This window comes from Megalops cyprinoides, chromosome 7 (assembly GCF_013368585.1).
Source record: "Megalops cyprinoides isolate fMegCyp1 chromosome 7, fMegCyp1.pri, whole genome shotgun sequence".
In the NCBI taxonomy this organism is placed as follows: Eukaryota; Metazoa; Chordata; class Actinopteri; order Elopiformes; family Megalopidae; genus Megalops; species Megalops cyprinoides.
In genome coordinates this window covers 9,549,161-9,571,016 of record NC_050589.1, presented here as the reverse complement: position 1 = coordinate 9,571,016, position 21,856 = coordinate 9,549,161, and the positions used below count along the sequence as shown (strand labels likewise).

Here is a 21,856-nt window from a genome sequence, read left to right as displayed (position 1 = left end):
GAAATCCACTGAAAATCCACGGTTGTATTTTTGTTGTCGTCATCATCATCACCATCATCATCATCAATTTTTATTATTATCCTTACTCCTATCACCCTTTCATCAGGACCAAAAAAACCATTCTTTCCATGGCACTAGCTTGGCAATTCTGCACAGTTTCCAAGGCAACTCTATGTATGCCTTTCATGGAATGTATCTCATAAAATGCACAGCAGTCCCCTTCCGAAAGATCAGGCAGTTACTTAAAGAGTCTTTCATCAAAAAAAGCCAGTGTGGAGAAGTAAAACCAAATTAAAAAAAAAAAAAAAACAAGAAAACAAAAAAATAAACCAAATCCAAAGCAGAGAACTCATCTGGCTTCACTGGCATGGCAGAAACTCATCAGAGGGAGTGAGGGTTTGACCGCAGAATCAGTTCTGCGGACCCTGGGCTCTGTTTGCTGTGCTGTGGTTCTTTGTGTTGATTGTCCAGTGTCTTACATCATCCTCTCTGCCAGCACAAGCTGCGGATGTCCCAACACGGGCCAGTTCACCAAACCCCACCCCCTCCCCTCCCCTCCCATCGACCACCCCCTCCCCGTCCCGGCGCCCGGCCCCGCGCCGCCCCGCGCCTCTCCCCTCAGCTGCTGCCCGACATCAGGTTGATGGCTTGTTCCAGTTTGTGCCGCAGTTTGTGTTTGCGGCAGTATCCGTCTCTGTCCAGCGCTGTCAGGATCTGTGGGAGGCGGGGACAGCAGGGGTCAGTTACCCAGGGGCAAAGGCAGAGAGACCCAATCAGCTGCCACTCTTAGTTTTCTTCAATTTACTTCATTCTGGTGTTTAGCAGTGTTTAAAAAATCAGAGGTGAACAGATAAGGTAAATAACGAGCTGCAACATCAATGGCAGATGATGCGTTTCAAATTTAAGAAACAAGCACTAAACAAAGGATAATTAACTGTACACAGCCTTAATCAGTAGACTGGAAATCAAGGGTATCAATGATCTGTGCTTGGCCCTGTTTAAAGATGTTAGAATTTCCTGTGAAATGAGGGGCTTTCTAAGTAGTTATTAGGAAAACAAAACCACCAGTGAGCGAGAGCGGCGAAAACAATCCCAGCAGGCCCCTGGCCTCCGAGCGGCAGACACACACCTCCTCTTTGTACTTGTTGATGTAGAAGTAGAGCTCGCTCAGGGCGCTCAGAGTGTTGAACTCGTTGGCGTGGAGGCGTGACTGCTCCACCAGGTAGGCGTCCATGTCCTGGTCACTGATGCTGGGCATTTTGCTTATGTCTCGGTAGTACCTAGCACAAGGGGAAGAAGCCAAAGCAAAAACAGCATTTAAACACGTTACATACATGCAGCAGTGTGGCATAGTGGTAAGGAGCAGGGCTTGTATCAGAGTTTTTTGGTTCAATTCCCTGCTGGAGCACTCCCACTGTACTTAACCCAGAATTGCCTCATGGATATCATATGAAAACTGTAACTTATGTAAATTGCTCTGGATAAGAGCGTCTGCTAAATGACAATAATGTAATGTAATGTACACACTGATTGGAACATTGGAACATGCTATTGGATATAAACCAACTATGCTGTAAATATTATGACTGGTCTTCACGATGGTCTGTGTTGCGAAAGCTCTGCCCAGACTCATACCGCTCCACCCAGCTCTTGTAGTTGGGGATGTCCTTGGCGTAGAGCAGCTTGTTGGAGGGGGAGTCCTTCCCCAGCCGGTGCTCGGAGGTGGAGCAGGAGTCCATGAAGGTCTGGGCCACCACCGACAGGCAGGCATCCGTGATGCTGCTCTTGTGGATGTCGAAGACAAACTGCGGGTTCTTGATCACATTCACCCAAAAGCGCAGGGGCAGGCTGCCAGAGAAAGGCACAGAGTGAGAAAGAGACGACCTTGCTGAGGAGGTGGCAGCCGAGGGGACGGCTCTATCCCTCTCCAGACCGAGAGGTAAAATTAAACAAGAGGTTACACGTGTTTGCTCCAGGGCAGATAGAGGCTACGCTTTGAGTGACAGGAGCAAGCAAGCACATCAAAGCTCCTTAAGCGAGGGCCTAAAATAAGAGGCTGTCTTCATCAGTGCCCGAGAGCCTGCCGCACTACAAACATTTTGTCAACCTAAAACATGCGGTGATTGATATTTCAAGAGCATGGTGTTGCGTCTGTGCTCCCCACACAATCATGTAGCTGTGACAGCAGTGTAGCACAGTGGTTACGGAACAGGACTCGTACCCGAAAGGTTGCCGGTTCAATTCCCCACTGGGGCACTGCTGCTGTACCCTTTGGCAAGGTACTTAACCCACAATTGCCTCAGAAAAATATCCAGCTGGATAAATGGATAACATTGTTTAAAAAAAAAAAAAAAAAAAAGTATAACCGATATAAGGACATATATATAAAGATCTGGATAAGAGCATCTGCTAAATGCTTATAATGTAATGTAGCTGTAACCAGCTTTGCTCCTCCAGGTGCTGCATGCTCCTGTGTGTCTGACTAAGGCCTCGCGCGGAGAACGTTCTGACTCTGCGCTCACGGCCCCACAGACCCCACCCCTCACCAGTTGCTCTTCCAGGTGTGGCGCACGTCAGGGTCGCTGATCTGCCGGCGGTCGGCCTGCTCGTCCAGGAAGTCGAACATGTACTTGATGGCCAACGGGAGGGCGCTGCCGCGGTGGGCAGTGCTGAACACCGTCTCGAACAGGTCGTCCACGAACTTCTGCAGGGTCCCCTGAGGAGACATCGGATGACACCGTTACACAACCGCATCCTGCAGGGGTGCGGTGACCTGCAGTATATATAAGGAGGCTCGGAGAGGAACTGCAAATTAGAGAGTAGGGAAAAAGGTCACGGATAACATCAGAGGACGGACCTTGGTGGCCAGCAGGCGGGTGAGGTATATCTCCGATACCATCTTGCTGCCGCGGTCACCCTCCCGCTGGTCGGCGTGCTCGTGGTTTTTCACCAGGTGCCACAGCTTGGTGCCCGTCTCCTGGTCGGGCGTGATCATGGGGGCCCGGGAGCGCAGGCTGTCCGGGCTGCTGGAGGTCCTCAGCAGGCTCTCTGCCAACAGCACACAGACCGCAGTGACACGCAGGCTTGAGTGAGGATGTATTGCATGTAACACACACTGTGGATCTGAACAGCAGTAACTAACCCTAACCCTAACCCTAACCCTAACCCAACACCACACGGATCACAGCGACATGCAGGCTTGAGTGAGCTTGTGTATTGCATGCTGTGGATCTGAGCTGTAGTATTGATCATCAATGTGTCTATGTCCAATTTAGCTCTGTACATTTAATGAGCAGTCTTGCTAATTACCAGAATCAGACAATCACAATGCATTAGAATTGGAATGCATAAGTTAGAGGTTTAGGAGCAGGGCTTGCAGCTGAAAGGTTGCTGGTTCGATTGGCCCAGCTGGTCCTCACTGGGGTACTGCTGCTGTACCCTTGGTCAAGGTATTTAACTCAGAATTGCCTCAGTAAATATTCAGCTGTATAAATGGGAAAATGTCAAAACTGTAACCTATGTAAGTCACTCTGGATAAGAGTGTCTGCTCAATGACAATAATGTATTGTAATGTAAAGTTAGCACAGTAAGGAATAACCCTGGATATTGTTTTAAGGCATGATACCCTTGCATAATTCAAGGACGTGATTCATATGAAATGCAAAACAGAGCTAAATACGCATGTTCTCGTCTATATTTATGAACTGTGTGGTACGCGGATGAGATATGCATCAGTGGACCGGAGCTGGTGCCAGGACAGAGAGAGAGAAACGCTGCTCACCGTATCGGCTCAGGGAGCGAGTGAAGGTGAAGGAGTTGGCGATGTTGTAGGCAGAAACCTGCTTCTGGACCAGGGCCACCAGGGAGCCGTCTGTCACCTGCAGGGACACGGCGATGCCATGCAAAAAAAAATGTACACATAGGTAAATGGTTTGGTACATTAAAGGTGATTCAGCTCCTTGGGCTTCAGACAGAATGTGTACAGAATGGCTGAGCAGAGCGCAAGGGCTCAGACTACAAAAGAAGCTTCATTCTTTATGTTATTTGTATGCGTGTATGCGTATGTGTGTGAGAGAGAGAGAAAGAGAGAGAGAGTGCAAGAGAGAGAGACAGGGAGAGAGAGAGAGAGAGAGAGAGAGAGAGAGAGAGAGAGAGAGAGAGAGAGATCCTTATACATATGCACTCACATTTTCAAATATTTACTAATTCTGGCATTTAGAGGAAAGGTCCAAGGTCTAATTTAGGCCATGTCCTCACAGTTCAGTGTCGGTGTTGTGCAGTCATGCTGGTGTACTAACCTGGTAGTGGGCCAAGGTGTTCAGTCTTTTCCAGTCACTCTCTATCTTAGTTGTAACATCTTCATCTTGCAGGATGATTCTGGTCAGTCTTCCCTGTCGCCATTCTGAGAAAACAAAAAATATTTGATTTATTTCATCTGAAATCCTTGCTTTTCTTCATCTCAGATTTCTACAATAGTAAAATCTAAGTATCTTATAATGTGCTGAATGTAGACCAACAGTTGTACAGCGTGAGCATAACTGAAGGGTTAGTTTTTTATTCTGATTTCTCTGGGAAGAAAATTCACCAAGATAGTTAATACTGTATGTAATAACACATTATTAACATGGAAAGCTCAATTTTCGCTCATAAAACATGCTTCAATCTTAAAAAAAATTAGAATCACTGACTTTTTAAAGCGCTCTAGAAAACCAGTGTAAAGTTTGCTCCACTTTTTGAAATTAATACTGCAGCGTTGTTTAAATATTTTATTGGAGATTTTTTTTTTTTTTTTTTACTTTGGAGAGGAAAAAAAGCCTTCTACAGCCTGAGTGCTTTTCCTGCTACACATAATAACCCCAGAGGGACTGATACCCCAGTGTCCACACACTCCCGGTAATGAAGGCCCCAGCTCAGCTCCTGGACGCCAGAGTGGCAGCTCTCACCCAGATCCATGTCCTCTGCCTGGGGTCTCTGGGAGTATGGGATGCCCTTGTACACAGCGTCCAGCAGCTTGTCTTTCACCTGGGTGATGGTGTCACAGTTCAGCACCTTGACCGGGATCTCTGTGCCAGCCTCTCCCTCTGGGGGGATGCACATCAGGGTCTGAGGAAGAGGAGGACAGAGGGACATCAGCTTGGGTGTGGAGGAAGAGGAGGGAGACCCCACCCTCTGGAATTCGCTCAGAATGCAAGGGCTGCCACGCGGTGATGCACATACAACACAAACTTCCATGCACACCCACACCTAAACACAACCCACTTTTAATCTCTTAATTGCTAAAGGAGAATTTTAACTTCTGTTAACAGGAAACAGAAATGAGGTTAGACATCAGTACAATTCCCTGAGGTATGTTTATTTCCATGACAGATGTCTCGCGTTGACTCACATTAGCCTTCCTTGGCTGATTTTACAATAGTATCTATAAACTGCGGAATTCAATAATGCTACCAAACGGGCATTTAACCAAATTGAATTTGAAATCAGACACTGTCGACAGCATCACCTGCAAATATTTACAAGTAACTGCTAAAAGTCAATGAGATAATTAATGGCATTGATTTTATTGATCAGTAGGACTTATCTTGCCTAACAGAGGTAACAAAGCAATACCAGACGCACAGCAAACAGATCAGTATTTCCAGTGCAGTGACTACCTATTCTTGGATCAATCAGATTGTCACAAAATGCACGACAGACTTTTTTTAATGGGCTATAATTGAAAACTTGCAAGCATCTATAACAAAAGCAAAGGCATTTAATGACTATCTTTTAGACACTATTGTATCCTGTAGAAGGAGAAATGGCTTTTAGCAAGAAATGATAATGTATTTCAAGAGAGCTGCATTCCACTTTGTACACACACACACACACACACACACACACACACACACACACACACACCAGGGAGATATCTACCAAACCTAATGGAAGCAATGATGACGACTAGATCTAGGATTCGATAAAACTATACACTGAAATGTAAAAAAAAAAAAAAAAATCTCCAGTGTGTTTTAACTAAAATGGCTTGTAAAACACCTTTTGTCATAATGAAATTAGCCAGGACTGGGCTTTCATGTTATACTTAGTGGCTCACACCCCTCCTAACAGAACAGAAGGCGGGAGGGACTGAGACTACAAGACACATTTTATTACATTTGCAAGCTGACTGTCCAAAGCCTCATGTAACCATAGCCTGCTGTCAGAGCATGTAACCAGCTATGCTATGCTCACAGTTATACCCGGCATAAATACACCATGAAGCTAGTGTTGGCTGTTCAAGCTCAAAGGGAGCAAGCTGAACTATACCACTCAGAGCACAGTTCTGCCACAAATGGGTCAAGTTACCAGCTGTGCTCAGATCTAATCTACAGGAGTAACAGGCGCAATAAGGGGGAAATTAGTCCGCGTAAGTGTTACATATAAGTACTCTTATGTATCATTATTAGGCTCATTACATGTGTACATTAATGTGATGTATGCATGTTGGTCTTAAGGACAAATTAAGTGGCACTGCATGTATCCTACAACAATCACTGTAATAATAAGCTAATATGTTAGCGCTGTCTCAGCCTGATGCTAACTGTGCGTCTTGCTTGCTGTTATTTCCCTATATGCTTGTTGTTGTTCTTGTTCCTGTCAAATCCATTTAATGTGCCTTGCTCTGACTGCTTTGCAAGCTGCCTGGGATAGAAGCATCTGTCAAATAATTGTAAAAAATACCTGAGACGATCAGCATGAATTAACTTTCCACTGATCATGCAGTACCTTTCTGCACCGAGTGTGCATTTGATGCTGTGCTCTCTTGCAGACGGTGCACAGGGTCTATAACATCTTGCACCGCATGCAAAACCTCTTACAGGAGAGTGGACCAAATGGAAATTACTGTGGCGGTTTATCACCGCACCGAGTACAGAAAATATTTACAGGGCTCAGGTGGTCATGGCCTTAGCATCAGTGAAATTACTGTGTATCAATAATGTCGCACAGGACTAATACCACTAACGCCCACGAAAATAACAGGGGGAGTGTGTGTGTGTGTGTCTACATGTGTGTGTGCTACCGATACCTTAATGACATCCAGAAGAAACCAAGATGTCCCGTATCGGACACCTCCTCTGTCATCATTATCCTTACACTTCACTTTAATTTATTTAAACTCCATGAGCGTTCATACAATGCTGACATCCCATATAAATTCACTGTGTGCTCGGTGCGTTAATCAGGTGATTAAAACAATGGGCATCTGGCATAGGAACCGGGGACATCTGTAGCACTGCCACTCACTGATCATTAGCAAAGTCAATTTCCTCCCCTCCGCCACGCAAAGAAAAATATTTAACAAGTGAAGCGTTCCTGATTAAAAACCAATTACACAGCAAATTAAGGAATTCTCAAGGAACTGTAGACGGGTTATATTTAGGAGGGCCACGGCTGGTTTTTTGGACAGTAGATTTGCAAGTGGAGAATTTGTGTTGAATTTTTTTTCATGCCGGGGACAGGCTGCGGAACGAGCACAGTGCACCGTGGCTTATTTTTCAGACGTCCGGGGTGCATTAGGCCGTGCGCCCTCCTCGAGTCGCCCCTCTGGGGGTCCTGAGGTACTGTGCAGATTGCAAACTCAAACAGGCACTCTGTAGACTCATTCTAACAACGCTGCATTTGGAATGAGGCGTGCTGAGCAGAGTGTGGAAGGATGACAGAGGGGAACTCGTGAGATTGCGCCCTGTGTTGCAGTGGGACTATTATTACCAGCACGCGCTGGGTTTTATTAGCATGCTGAAAGAACGGCACAAGTGGCCATTCTGAGTCATGCAGGAGACAGAGACAAATGAGATACAGTTGGAAAGATGCAAAAGGTTAACAGGAGTGGGTAAAATGATGCTCTCCATTGACCTCTGACGGGGGTCCCGGAGGGGTTGTGAGACAGACAGCACTTCAGGGACCCTCTATTTCTTCTGGGGTAATCTTGCGACATCTGCCAAGCCGGCTATTGATTTCTGTGATGGCTGCAGAAAATGAAGCCCTCACGTTTTTATACTGTTACGCCGTAATGTGACCATAGATGCGAGTGAAGGGAGCCTCGGTGTGTGGAATATATCTTATTTAATGGCAAAGGGAACGCCGCTGCATCACTGTAAGTCAGCGCGTTGCTTAGTTTCTCCCCACACAAATAATTAATCGGGGGTGATTCTCTGAGAATTCCGCCACCATTTTTATATTTTATCCCCCTCTGTGGAGCATGACGCTTTTATGTGGAAGTCAATGGCGGACTGGCGTCGAGTAAATCATTAATTGTTTAAGTGTAGTATTTACTGGCAGCGGGGCCTAGCCGGGCTTATTGACGAGAGCAATGTGGTGGAAAAGGTTTGTTTTATGAGCGGACAATATATTGCTTGATTTCTATGAATCATTGCTGGCGCGCAGCGGGTCAGTGTGTGATTGAGCGCTCGGTGAGTGGGCACCAGCAGCCTCCTGCCTCGGCCCTCTGGACCCGCCTCTCTCTCCTCTATCGAGCCAATCGACACGCTGCCTCACTCACTCGGGTCGGGCAGTCGCTCTTCTTCGACGTGCCCCTGACATATTGGGCTAACAGTCCCTAAATCAATATCAAAAGAAATGCCTTTTGCTTTTTCTTTACTTTCATATTTCCCTCCGGGGTGAGAAACTCTGACTTGGGGGAGAACCAGCCCTGGCGTCTCCTTTGGCAGCGGAAGGCAGTTACAGTGTTTCACCACTAGAGGGCTAAACGACCAGAAAATTAGTCACAGCCATGTCACGCTGCCAGCTCTTGTTTCTTTTTTTTCTCCAGCGTGATCAACAACCCCTACATTTTTTTTTTGGCTGGCGCCTGGGAAAAAAAAAACCTCACAAATTGAGAATGCCAACAATAGCTTGAGCGTGCCGGCTCATTTAGGGAGATGGGAAGTTGGCGGCATGTCCGCGTGGGGCGAGACGGATCAGGCTGCAGTGGAGCGGGAGTCTGATGCGCGGGAGCCGGGGGGAGATGTACCAGCTGTTTGTAGTCGATCTGCTGGCGGATGAGCTTGTCCTCGCTGAGGGAGTAGCGCGCCTCGCCGGTGATGGCATCGATGGGGCCTTTCTCCATCTGCTGCTTTATGGCACAGTACAGCATGAACAGGGGCTCACCGGCACACTCCTGTGGAAGAGAGAGCATGGGGGAGGAGGGGGAGGAGGGGGGGAGAGGGAGAGAGAAGGAGAGAGAGAGGGGAGAGGGACAGAGAGGGGAGAGGGGGACAGAGTGTGAAGGGGGAGAGGGAAAAGGGAGAGAGAGTAGGAGGGAGAGGGTCAGAGGAAGAGACAGCAGAGAGAAGGAGAGGGGGAGAGAGGGACAGAGGAATGGAGAGGGAAAGTGGGAGGGGGAAGGAGAAGGGGGGGGGGAGACAGGAGGAGGGAGAGAGGGGACAGACAGGTAGTGAAAGGGAAAGAGTGGGAGGGTGAGAGGACAGAGGGAGAGGGGGAGGGAGAAGGGAAAGGAAGAAGGAGAGAGGCATGAGGTGAGTGAGGGGAAAAAGGGGGAGAGAGGGGGTGAGAAAAGAAGCAAAGAGATGAGTGAGGTGGATGATGGGAGTGGGGGATAGAGAGACAGAGAGGGAAAAGGAAGAGAGGAGAGAAGGGAGAGTTAAGTAAGGGAGGAAGAGGGAGAGAGGGGGATGGATGAAGGGGGGATAGAAGAGAGGGTTGAGGGGATAGTGGGAGAGAGGGGAGGTGGAAGAGAGAGAGGCAGAAGGACAGAGATTGAAAGGGTAAGGGAGGTTGAGGGAGAGAGAAATGGACGTAGAGGGGGAGGGGAGAGACAGAGGCAGAGGGAGAGTGAGAGAGAGAGGGAGGGGGAGGGCAGGAGAGGGAGAGAGACACGGAGGGAGTGGGGGTAGATGGGCAATCACTCTTCATACCAAACAGCATTTGTGAAGAGTGCAGAAGTCACCAATTACCCACTTAAAAGCTTTTGATGACTAAACCGTGATACTGAGAGAACACTATGATTTAGTCCTTAGGCACGATTAACTTGACATTATTAATTACAGTGTGACATCCCGATGCACAAGCTACACAAGCAAGAGGGGCCCTTAACCATGAGCAGCTGAGCACAATGTGCTTATCAGCCCGCCTGTAAAATCTTTAATGGTTTACTGAATCCTGCCCTGGTTTTCATATTCAAATCCAGGTGCCGGCCACAGACATGCGCTATCAACGAGCCCCTTTTTTAAATTTTTTTTGATTGAATGCAGGCCATTTACAGGGTGTTAAATGACATTCTTCCAATGGCTTGTCTGGATTTTATATTAATTACGCTGCTAAGCTGTTTTTTTTTTTTTTTTACCTAAAAAGCAGGATTTGTCGTGGATCAGAAGCCCCTTTGTAGGGCTTTTCCCCATGCAGAATACTAAACACGCTCTCGCATTTGTTTGTTCCATGAATTCTAAGATTGTGTTTATCATAAATAATGGTAATCTCACAGTGGTTAAGAAAGTATGTACAGATAAAAAAAAAAAAAAAAAAACTTGACCTTTTATGGTACTCCTTCGCATGAAATGAGTCAATTGCCCTGTAGTGGAGCTGAAAAGTAGGTCCTTTGTGATAGGGGTTTAAGTAAGTATGCAGACGCATTTCAGAGTGATTACTTATGGGGGATTGAGATAGTGCCAAAACTCTTTAACATCTGTACTGATGTAACTGAAATGTCTTTGGAGGATATCCAGAAATAAACTCCACTGGCCTGGACACAGAATGGGCCTCCGGATCCTAATGCAAATGGCACTTGTCAGTGTCTGTTATGTAGCATAAGGGCAGAGACAGGACAAAAGCACTTCCTGTTTGATGGGAGTAAGGTAGAACCTCACTCTGCCCTTCTGGACATGAGAGGGGTGTGTCTAACATGCGACCAATGGCAGCCGTAGACATTGTGACCACATGACTTTTAAGAGACGCGCACAGGGTAGAATGATTGACAGCCCATGATGAGATATGCAGTTGTAACTACAGGAAATCTGACAGTGGTTCAGTTAACCCGTTTCCCTTGATCGATACTCCATTTATTATTAATACTACTATTCTTTGATACAGCGTCCTTCTCTCAGCAGTCTTTCATGCACATTTGTCTGTGTGTGACTGACAAATGCACTTAAAAATGTTTGGTCTCTGTTTCACAAATGGTACAGAGTTTAGGAAGGCACAGAGAAGTTTATATTGCTCTGAATAATTATCTTTCCAGCCTGACGAAGTAATAAGTATGAAATGTTGAGGATTTGAACTCAACAGCCAGCCTCTTCATTAAATAGTGTAAAACAGACTTGGGGCACCAATGTGTGTAGCCCACTGGCTGAGATTTTAACACCAAATTTAAAAGAATTCTAAGAACTTGAAGCTCCTATTCCAGTATACTGATGGAAGCTTTCATGTGTCGAGAAGAGCAAAAAGACCTAACCACCCCTTTACCAACATGTTGTGCTACGCCATAGCCCAGCGACACCCAGCAACACCCAGCCAGTTCTCACTCACCTTGAGGAATCGGTGCAGCAGGAACGTGAACCAGTTAGTGAGCATCTTCTCAGCCACTGACTCTGTCCTGCAGGAAGAGAGAGGAAAGAGAGAGCCAGTCAGTCAGTGTGTGAGAGAGAGAGAGAGAGAGAGAGAGAGAGAGAGAGAGAGAGAAAGGCCCCTCACCGTCGGAGCAGAAGCTTGGGGTGGTTGCGGTTCTCCAGGTTCTTCTCGATGAGGTCGGCCAGCAGCTGCTTCAGCACCACGGTGGCGTACTCCATGCGGCCCTGCAGCGCCGCCATCAGGAGGGAGGCCACATTGCCGCGGTCCCGCATGGAGAAGGAACGCTGGGCCTCCAGAGTGTGGATGAAGGTCAGCAGGAACATCTTATTGTGCAGCAGCTGGCTGAACAGACGCAGTGCCTTCTCCACGTTGGCGGGAGACTGAGGAAGAGGATGGGGGAGGAAGATTACAATACATTACTGTCATTTAGCAGACCCTCCCAATCCAGAGGTACTTACATAGGTCACAATTTTACATGTTATTCATTTATACAGCTGGATATTTATTGAGGCTTTTGGCTTCAATTTTCGGTTAAGTAACTTGCAGTAGGGTACAACAGCAGTGCCCCAGTTGGAAATAGAACCAACAACCTTTTGGTTATGAGCCTGCTCAATACCACTATGCCACCCTGCCACCAGACTACAGCACATGTGGTCACACACGTGACCAGGCAAGGAGGTGGGGGTGGGGGTGGCCCAAAGAGGAAATGGGGATGATGCATGAGAGAGGGAAAGGGAAAAACAGAGAGAGGATGAGAGTGGAGAGAAAGAATAGAGGGTCTCAGTGATGAAAATGTGAAGAGCGAAATGCAGATACTTCTTATTCATAGCACATTACAGCTGACCACTCATACGTATGATGCGAGGAGTAACTGGAACACACTTCCCAGCTGATTCTATTTTCTAAATATTTTTCTCGAGTGTGGAGAGGAGCTTCTAGACGAGTGGTCCACCAGGGCCACGCGGGGCTTCCGATTTGCCTCCACCTCAGGTTTTAATTAAAAGCCCAGAAGATGGAAAAGGGCTGTTCAGAGCCTCGCCGCTGAGCTGTGAGGGCGGCCGGCTACAGAGCAGAAGGGGCTTTTTGTCAGAAAGGAATATTATTTATTCATTTTTTTTTGGCCGGTGGTTTCAACCAAAGTGACTAAGTGGATTCCGGGAGCCTGCTGACACGCCTGGGTTGCTCTCTGGTGGCGGAGCGCGGAGGATGTGAGCCCTGACCGGCACTACGCCCCTTCGCTTACATCGAGCTCCTTCAGGACTGGGTGCTCCTCAATGCCGGGGAACATGACCCTCATGGTGTAGGTGCGGTACTCCAGGAAGGGGATCTTCACGCCGTCCATGTCATTGGTCAGCTCCTGGATGTCGGTCTGCAGCTCTGCGAACGCTGCCGGCACAGAGACGCGGAGGGTAAAGTCAGTAAGGGTGCTGTGTTATAATGGACTGTGTTTCGGACAATAGCTGGTGCTGCTAATGGGACAGTCTCAGTCCGATATCCAAGCATTACACTCGCGCAATCTCCACCAGCCCAGTCAGTGGACCCGATTACACTGCAGCATGGGAAACCTCGTGTACAATAAAGGAAACCTATTTCTGAAAAGACGCACTTATAGAAAAACAGTGGGGTCGCGCATGGGCGTGCCCTTGGAATGCCGCGTGGTGGGTTGCCTGGACCAATCAGGCTGCAGCGTTTGCAGTCATTGTTGAGCGGCACCTGCATCGCGCACTTAGCGATAAAAAATGCCCTGCATTGTGCATGGTCTCCCGTCGCGGGTACATTAAGAATAATAACGGGGCTTTACGGTGCGTTTCCGTCCACTTCCCGCCGCAGTAAACAGGCTTCAAAGCAGGAGGACACAATGGAATACAACGCTTACACAATTCTGTCATTCCAAGAGTGGCTGGACCGATGCTGACAGCACCTAATCCTGTGTGTGTGTGTGTGTGTGTGTTTAGGACACAATGGGGTTTCTATCTTCAACACTTTCAACAAACTGTGTTTACATTCTCGTTTTGAACAGCAAACAAAAATCCCGCAAAAAACATTGTTATGTGTTATTACTGCCTCAGCAGAGGTTCAACCTGCCATCAGATAAAAACATCATGCACAGAATGTTGTGCGGAAGCAGCATTCTGGAAGCAGGGGTTGCATTCTGCAGCTCAAGCATTTAGGCTGTTAAACTGACTGCATGCGTCAATGCTTGTCAATCCGAGGGGGGGGTGTTTGGGCCGCATGGGCGGGCCGCGTGGGCGGGGCGCACGGGCGGGGCCTGCTTACCCTCCTTGCACTCCAGGGCCACCCTGGACTCCAGGTTGTCCATCTGCAGCTGCAGGCGCTTGAGCGTGCGGTCGGCGTCGCGGGTCTTGCGCTTGTAGGCGATGAGCACTGCGATGATGGCGATGAGAAGAACGCCCCCTCCCGCACCGATGCCGATGATGGCGGGCAAGGTCAGCGCACTGTCGGAGTAGATGTGCAGGGTGCCGGGGGAGTACTCCAGACCTCCCACCAAAATCTGCGGGAGCACACACACAGACCACCACATGGGGGGGCCAGCTTCAGAGGAAGTTCGCTTGTACTGGGCAGGTCAGCGCAGGATTTCAGAGCAGCGGAGGTGGAAGGTGTTTTAACCTGTCCGACGGGAGCCCTGGGCTTGCTGAAGGCCATCAGGCCAATTAACTACGACCTCCTGCGTGTGTTCCTAACGAGTTTCACCTTTTCAGTGTCATTACACCCCTAGCTCTTTCCATTAATTATTGAGCACTGTGCCTTGCGAGAAACTGGGGAAAAAAATCCCGCAAAGTTGTCGATACGGGTCAGGTGATTAACACGGCTGTCCAGCCTGGCTCCCCTGTCTGTCTCCTTCACAGCCCCGGGAGATAGCACTACTTCACAAATCACTGACACCTCTCCACTAACCACTCGCCCTGCTCTAATCTCCCCTTTGATTTGCAGACGCCTCTTCCTTTTTCCTCAGTTGCCTTGTATTGATCGGGTTAAATTGGGTTTGAACAATTCAGTGAGTCACAACCTGTGTCAACAGGCAGAGAACTAGTTCAGGCATGTTGAAGTCAATACCTAAAGGTCTGCTCAATGCCCTTAACCTGTCTTTAAAGTCATCCAAGCAGGGGGTCTTCATCTTTATTCAACCAATACAGGTTCAAGTCTTAACTGTTTTCCCACAAACACTCCAGGCAAATTGAAACAACTTGCATGGGAAAAAAAGATACTTGAGATTGGATCTGCATCTGTATGATGTTAAAATCCACCGCCGTTTCAAAGTTTTGCTCATTTTTATGCAGCTGCAGGAGCTAGATGATGTGTGTGTCTGGACCACAAACAGTGTTTCTTTTCTCTTAAACGCTCATCTGAATTCCATCGGAAAACAGCATGACATTATCAGGTCTGATCATCAGAGCGCGCAAAAATAAAACAGAAACAAATGGAACCGTGGCCTCCGGCGGCAATCTTACCATGACTCGTTGCTCCCCAGTGATGTCTGGCGAATCGCAGAGCAGCTGGGACTCGGAGACGGTTAACAGACAGGGCGATTCTCCAATCATGACAGTGTAATTCAGACGGGCGTTCCCCGGGGCAGGAGGAATCAGATTCCTTCCCTGATTTGAGACAGAGAGATCAGTTTAGTGGCCTGAATTTGTGTCTCTGAAACAGAAGTTAAATGTTTCAGCGAAATTAGTCTTCAGGATCTGTTTGGCGGTCGTTCATGTCTGCTTGACATGAATAAATCTACAGCCAGCCACAAGATAAGAAATTAAATCACAGTTGAAAGGACATTACGAATAGATGCCAACTTACTTTAAGGATGATGGGGGAGCCAGGCTTGACCTCCAGTATCCCAGAGTTCCCCAGGGCATCGAAGGTTGGATTGGGGTAATAGGTAAAGGGAGTCCCATTGAGGGTGAGCAGGGCTGTCACATGATCCAGGATGAAACCAAACTCATCTGGATGGACGCCAGACTCGGGGGCCTGCCGCTTGGTGTAGATGATGCCAGGGGCCAGGCAGGTCATCACAGACTCATTCACCACAGTGCACACCTGGAGGGGGTGGAGGGGAAGGAGAGGGACGTGCGAATAAGAGCGAGACTGTCCTCCCCCTCCGGGGCCAGCGAAACACACCGCTGACAGCCACACCTCCATCTCAGCTCTACGCTGCTGTTTGCTTCTATCTTCAAAATTCACGCTTGTTGTGACTCAAAGGAAACCCAATCTCCTGTTACACAGTTACACAGACCTGTTTGATATCTGTGCTGTGGACAAAGTCTGACAATCTGAGGCTAACTGGATCAGATGGGCATAAGATAAATGTCTGTGGGTAATGAGCTGTGAACTTACATTGGTGGTCTCCACGCCTCCATACTTGGCACGCACTTTGGGCTCCTGAATGGTGAGCAGGTTAGTGCCTGTCACTGTGATAGAGGTGCTTCCACTGAAACACAAACACGCAAACACAGCTTTACAGTAAACTGCCGGTGCTGTGGCAGCCAAATAATATCCAGAGTTTTTCTTACGTGTGTTCGTGTCTGCATACGCCTTGGTGAATGTAATGAACGTGAAAAAAAATATGACACCCCCGCGAGTGAGATCTGGATCCTCGCTCTCATCACACAGCTAAATTCTAATGGCCAACATTGTTACCAGTTGAGCTAAAGGAAAGTTGCCCCCAGCTAATTAACCAACAACGCTAACTAACCAAGTGCCAGGGAGTGACGTCACCGCTGAAACCGCTCTGGTATCTGCTACCTTATCGGCTTTACACAGGACTCATACAAGCTACTAATTTCAGCCCTGTTATATAAAGACATAGGTTATGTGGATTATGTGGGGGAAGCAATCCTTTTCCACCAGACAGAGTATCTGTTTCACAATGAAATGCTGGGAGAAATTCAGTTTGGGCTGAACTGAGTTTAGCAAGCTGACGCTATACTGGTGGTGACTCATGTCTATTACATCCACATTGTTGCAGGCCTCAGTAACAGCGACCGCGCTACACACTGCATCTGTGTAGTGTTTCTACACTGCTACCAGTGTTACGGAAAAGGACTTCAAGCCCACTCAGGCGAGACATATCATGTGTAAGGTTTTCTTGTGTCTAGGAATTTTTTAAAAAGCACAGTCCAAAAATAAACACGCGGCAGACGTCTGCTCTGAATGGGAGTGTGCGGTCGATACGGTTTGCTCGGTGCAGAGAGAGAAATGTTGGGACGTTGAAAGAGTGGGTCGTTTGTCGGGCCCCTTGGGGCACAATGTATTAGGAATTCATACACAGCCGAGCCTTCATAAGTTCTTGTCTATTATATTACAGAGTGCCATGACAAATTTGCCATGATGGGACCTTATCTATGTCGAAACTGTGCTTTTCAGGATTGGGGTTTTAATCTCCCGGAGATGTTGCGCCGGAGGTCTTTCTGGCGGTAATGGATGGTATGCTCGCCTCCCTTTAAAACCCCAGACACGCTCTGAGTGGTGCATGCTGGGACGGTGCTGACGGCCCGCGGCGGGAGAGCTCACTTCACGATGCTCCAGTTGGGCTCGATGCTGGAGATGGTGGGGTCATCGGTGTACAGGTAGCGGGTCTCTGCACTGGTGACCTCGGCCTTGTCGATGAACAGCTTGATGGGGCTGGGTCCCGAGCCGGACTGCGAGGGTGGGGTCACACACACAATGTCCCGCGTGTTTCTCCTGCAGAGGGCGAAAATGTCATCTCTTACTCCTCCTTTTGGGCAAAATCTGTCAAAACACGTCTGAACAGTAGCGTACATGTCATACTCTCTCTTGCTTAATTCCGTGTTCCTTCTATTTGCCTAACTAGCGAACGCGTACTTCATTTACACAAAATCAAGTAAGATTTCTCCATAATCATCCATAATCCAAGTAATAAATCTGAGACATGCGTTCGTTCACATCTGCACGTGTGTTGTGTATATATATGTATATGTATGTGTGTGTGTGTGTGTCTGTCTATGTGTATGTGTCTGTGTGCGTGTTTGTGTGTAAGTGTATGTGTGTGTATGTGTAACTGTAGGCCTTTGCGTCTGCCTGCTGCAATGAGAGCTCAGTGAGCTAGCGAAGGAAGCTGATCACACTCTTATTCTGGCTCTCGGGGGTGATGTCACTTTCCGGAGCTGGCAATCACATGCTCACTCACACCTCAGAATCCTGCTGCACACCCACCGCACTCAGCCCGGCTGTTGCGTAACCTTTTTTTGGGTATTAAATGTATTAACTCTCATTTACTTGGCCACATTCAAGAGCTGAGTGTTTAAATAGAAGAGTTAAGCGCAGGTCCAGTAATTCTGTTGAATTTGCAGGACACCGCACTTAGTACTGACCTGACAAACTGGCACTCTCCCTGGCCCAGAAACACGTTCACTGCGCTTCCAGCGTCCAGGTGTCTGCCGGTGATGGTGAGCCTGGTGCCCCCCGACAAGGGACCCTTCTCTGGGTGGACCTTGTTGAAGCTGGGAGTCTGGGAAAGGAAGTGGTACGAGCGGACACATTAGCTGTAATCTGCTGTTTTCATCAGCGCTGGCAGGGACTGAAAGCCTCCACAGAGCCAGAGTGGGTGTAGTTACACTTCCCAGGTTTCAGCAGAAAGAAGGCATTGTGTGAAGCCTGCCACCTGGGCTGGGAACGCTTTGTGTCTGAACCTGGGATTAACAGAGGTGCATGTGGGGCCGAACTCACGACAGCATTGGCTCCGTTTTCTTGTATTTCGTGCATTGTAATGATGTGCACAAAAACATGAATGCATGCACGTGCGTTTGTGCACATGCACACAGACACACACACACACAGTCAGACACAGAGAGACACAGTCAGACACAGAGAGACACAGTCAGATACAGACAGACGCAGACAGACACAGTCAGACACACAGAGAGAGAGACACAGACAGACCCTTTTGATGGTTGCTGGAAAATGTGAAAATGTTCTCACGATTGCTGGCAAAATGATTTTTTTCTCCCCTTTATAAACTGATTTGAATCGGTCACCGGCACCCTACGCTGTGGCTGTCAGCTGGGCAGACCTGTCTCTCTTTTTATTTACCCATGTAGCAGCGTAATTGCCTTCTGCACACGTATTCGTTTGCAGGGAGATGCATTTGCCTCCTCTGGTATGAGGCGGCGAGGCCTGTATTGATCGCTCGTTTAAAGGGGACGATCAGGCTCATTCATTCCCCACACGCAGCGCAGACGCTGCTGGAAAGCGGTCCACTCTCCACCATCCGTGCCACACTGCCTAATGCTCCGCGGGGGAGGACCCGGGTAATTACATCACATCCGGCACACATTTTTACAGCCACATTTTTCCTCCATGTGCATGGCAACATCGAGCCAGCTCAGAGGGCCTGGCTGTGACTGGCCCATCCCTTCCCTTTCCACTGAGCCAGAGAACGCGTGCCGATGGCCAGGCCCGACCGTGGCCACCCCCGCACCCCCACCGGGACAGACAAGGTCAGGCGAGGGGAACATACCGCGAAGGAGTAGGTCTGGGAGGACAGGGTGCGGTACTCGGCGCTGCAGTCTCCGATGCACAGCTCCACCGGGCCTCCGGGGGGGTTGGCGAGGAGCGACTCCTCCATGTCGCACACGATCCTGCAAGAGAGAGAGGGAACGTCAGCGTGGGTCACATGACACACGGCACCCGTCACCTGCCATACTGTCACATGCCAAACATCACATTGCACATGGCACGCGGCACACGCCACGTGTCTGAATCTCCGGTTCAGCATGAGCATCCGTGCCCGGGCTCAGAGAGCCCAGCACTCCAGCGCTAATTATACAAAGGATGCAGGATAGATGATATCAGGGCTCCCATTAGCGGGGCTCTTATCAGAGAGAGAGAGAGAGCACGCTCACCTCTCTGCGCTGATGTACTCCGACGGCACTGGGTTGCAGCGCACCCCGGCCACGCGCACGTGGGTGATCTCCCGAACCTGCAGGCCCAGGTTCTCCCCTTCCATCGTCACTCGGGTACCCCCCTCCTTGGGCCCCGTCAGAGGCCGTATCTGGAGGTACAGGGAGAGGGGACACGTGTCACAGGGAAACACTGCTTGTGTCAGTCACTGTTGGAGGGTTGGAATGGACATTTATAGTGCCTTGTTTATTCAGGGGTCAGAGGACAGGGGCGTGTCCAACCTTGGAAATGCAGGGGAAATTTCATCTCTTGTTTACTTGGGAGCGGAGGGCGTGCCATCTTGTGGTAATGCATGTGTGGAATTAAGGGGTGTGTAATGTGGGAGTAAATGATGGGGTAGTGGCGGTTCTCAGTTATGGAGGGCGGGGGTACTGAGGAGTGCAAGAATGCGCTGTATGTTGGTTAATCAGCAGCTGAAGATGGGGGACATATGGTACTTTGTTTAATAGGGGGTGGGTATATGGGGAGTGTGCTGTAATGTGGAGGTGTATCCTACCGTTGCTAATTGGGATAGATTGTATGTGTTACCTTGGTAATGCAGGCCTGGCTGGGTGTAAGAGGGCACACTCTACCTTGGTAATACAGAGATGGGTGAGTGTATGGAGGGGGGGGGGGGGGGGTGTCCCCTACCTTGTATGGTGCAGGACACCTGTGTATGGGGAGGCGCACCCTACCTTGATGATGCAGAGAGGGCTGGGTGTATGTGGAGGTACCCCATCCTTGATGATGCGGGGACGGGTGGGTGTATGTGGAGGTGCACCCTACCTTGGTGATGCAGAGAGGGTTGGGTGTATGGGGAGGCGCACCCTACCTTGATGATGTGGGGATGGGTGGGTGTATGGGGAGGCGCACCCTACCTTGATGATGCAGAGAGGGTTGGGTGTATGTGGAGGTGCACCCTACCTTGATGATGTGGGGATGGGTGGGTGTATGGGGAGGCGCACCCTACCTTGATGATGCGGGGATGGGTGGGTGTATGGGGAGGCGCACCCTACCTTGATGATGCAGAGAGGGCTGGGTGTATGGGGAGGCGCACCCTACCTTGATGATGCGGGGATGGGTGGGTGTATGGGGAGGCGCACCCTACCTTGGTGATGCGCGGGTGGCTGCAGCGCACGTTGCGCCGGCCCTGGTGCATCCAGTTGTGCTCGGGGGCGTGGCAGTGCTGGCGCAGGAGGCACTTCTTCTCCCCGAGGCACCAGCCGCACTCGAAAGAGCTGTCCGCCTTCAGACACAGGCCACAGCTGTCCCTCTGAGCCTCGCACTTATACAGCAGCGCTGAGGGCGGGGGTGGGGTGGGGGAGGGGGGGCACAGGGGGGAAACAGCCAATCACATGAGCCGCCAGAGTGGGGGGACACGGGGGAAAAACAGCCAATCATATGAGCCGCCAGAGCAGGGGACACCGGGGAAAACCAGCCAATCACATGAACCACCAGAGTAGGGGACACCGGGGAAAAACAGCCAATCACACAAGCAGCCAGACAAGAATAAACCCAACTGCTATTACTGAGAACCAAGAGCGAAGGGAAAAAAAAAATGCATTACTGCCATGCTGCCGGACTCAGTCCCCAGATTATAACAGCTAACACGGATATCTCCCATCTGCGTCCCCCCCCACACCGCTACCAGACAGTGATGGTGGGGCTCGGCTCAGATAACACCAGTGTAAAGGTGAGGGCAGTTAGACATGGCCATTGACCGGTGCAGGAGGAGAGTCTGATCAGATAGAGGGCCGGCTGCACCGCCAGCCGTGTGCTAATCTTCACAAGCAGCCAATCACCGATGAGAGATGGAATCTGCCGTCTGACGGCGAACGGCTGACATTCTGCCTCTGAGAACTCCAGCAGAAACCATGAGATTAAATACTCTCTGGCTGACAAAAATGGGAGGCCGATTTTTGCCTCTGCGTCAGAAGGACTGCATAGTTAGGTATGAGAGACGGGCCCACAGGAAAAGAGGGTGGGGGGCGGGGCAGGCGGGGGGTGGGTGGGTTTAAGCTAAACTTTTCTGCAGATCTCCATGTCAGGTCCAAAAACAACAGGGGAGGACTTGCTATGATAATCAGAATTTTGCAGTTTATAAAATCATACTCTTTGGAGGAAAAAATATGACCTACTTTTCTAATAGAGATAACAAGAATGAGGACTATTTATAATACAACAAAAACAAAACAAAAAACTGACTGTATGACTGCATATGTATGTGCATGTGTGCATGTCCTGTAGATACACAACCACTGTGTGATTACATTCATAATGAAATATTAAGTCTCCAAATCACCTTACTATGTGAAACATGACAAATCAAGAAATCCCATTATCTGGTGACTATTTCTGACACAGTGCTCGAATCACGAAC

At 49.1% G+C, this 21,856-nt stretch overlaps 1 protein-coding gene across 1 annotated transcript in view; it reads right to left on the bottom strand.

The window, feature by feature from the left end:
- Positions 1–591: 591 nt before the first annotated feature.
- Positions 592–21,856, bottom strand: part of plxna3 (plexin A3) — a 128,249-nt gene continuing 106,984 nt past the window's right edge. The window contains exons 12-32 of the mRNA XM_036532639.1: positions 20,585–20,775; positions 19,440–19,588; positions 19,055–19,175; positions 17,910–18,046; positions 17,089–17,259; positions 15,913–16,006; positions 15,376–15,615; positions 15,033–15,176; positions 13,840–14,074; positions 12,806–12,948; positions 11,686–11,942; positions 11,521–11,587; positions 9,011–9,157; positions 4,944–5,103; positions 4,299–4,402; positions 3,782–3,878; positions 2,858–3,048; positions 2,547–2,716; positions 1,636–1,848; positions 1,130–1,280; positions 592–714 (exon numbers count right to left, since the gene is read on the bottom strand). Coding sequence (XP_036388532.1) covers positions 619–714; positions 1,130–1,280; positions 1,636–1,848; positions 2,547–2,716; positions 2,858–3,048; positions 3,782–3,878; positions 4,299–4,402; positions 4,944–5,103; positions 9,011–9,157; positions 11,521–11,587; positions 11,686–11,942; positions 12,806–12,948; positions 13,840–14,074; positions 15,033–15,176; positions 15,376–15,615; positions 15,913–16,006; positions 17,089–17,259; positions 17,910–18,046; positions 19,055–19,175; positions 19,440–19,588; positions 20,585–20,775 — 3,278 coding nt within the window. The 3' untranslated portion in view covers positions 592–618. The remainder of the gene's footprint in view (positions 715–1,129; positions 1,281–1,635; positions 1,849–2,546; positions 2,717–2,857; positions 3,049–3,781; positions 3,879–4,298; positions 4,403–4,943; positions 5,104–9,010; positions 9,158–11,520; positions 11,588–11,685; positions 11,943–12,805; positions 12,949–13,839; positions 14,075–15,032; positions 15,177–15,375; positions 15,616–15,912; positions 16,007–17,088; positions 17,260–17,909; positions 18,047–19,054; positions 19,176–19,439; positions 19,589–20,584; positions 20,776–21,856) is intronic.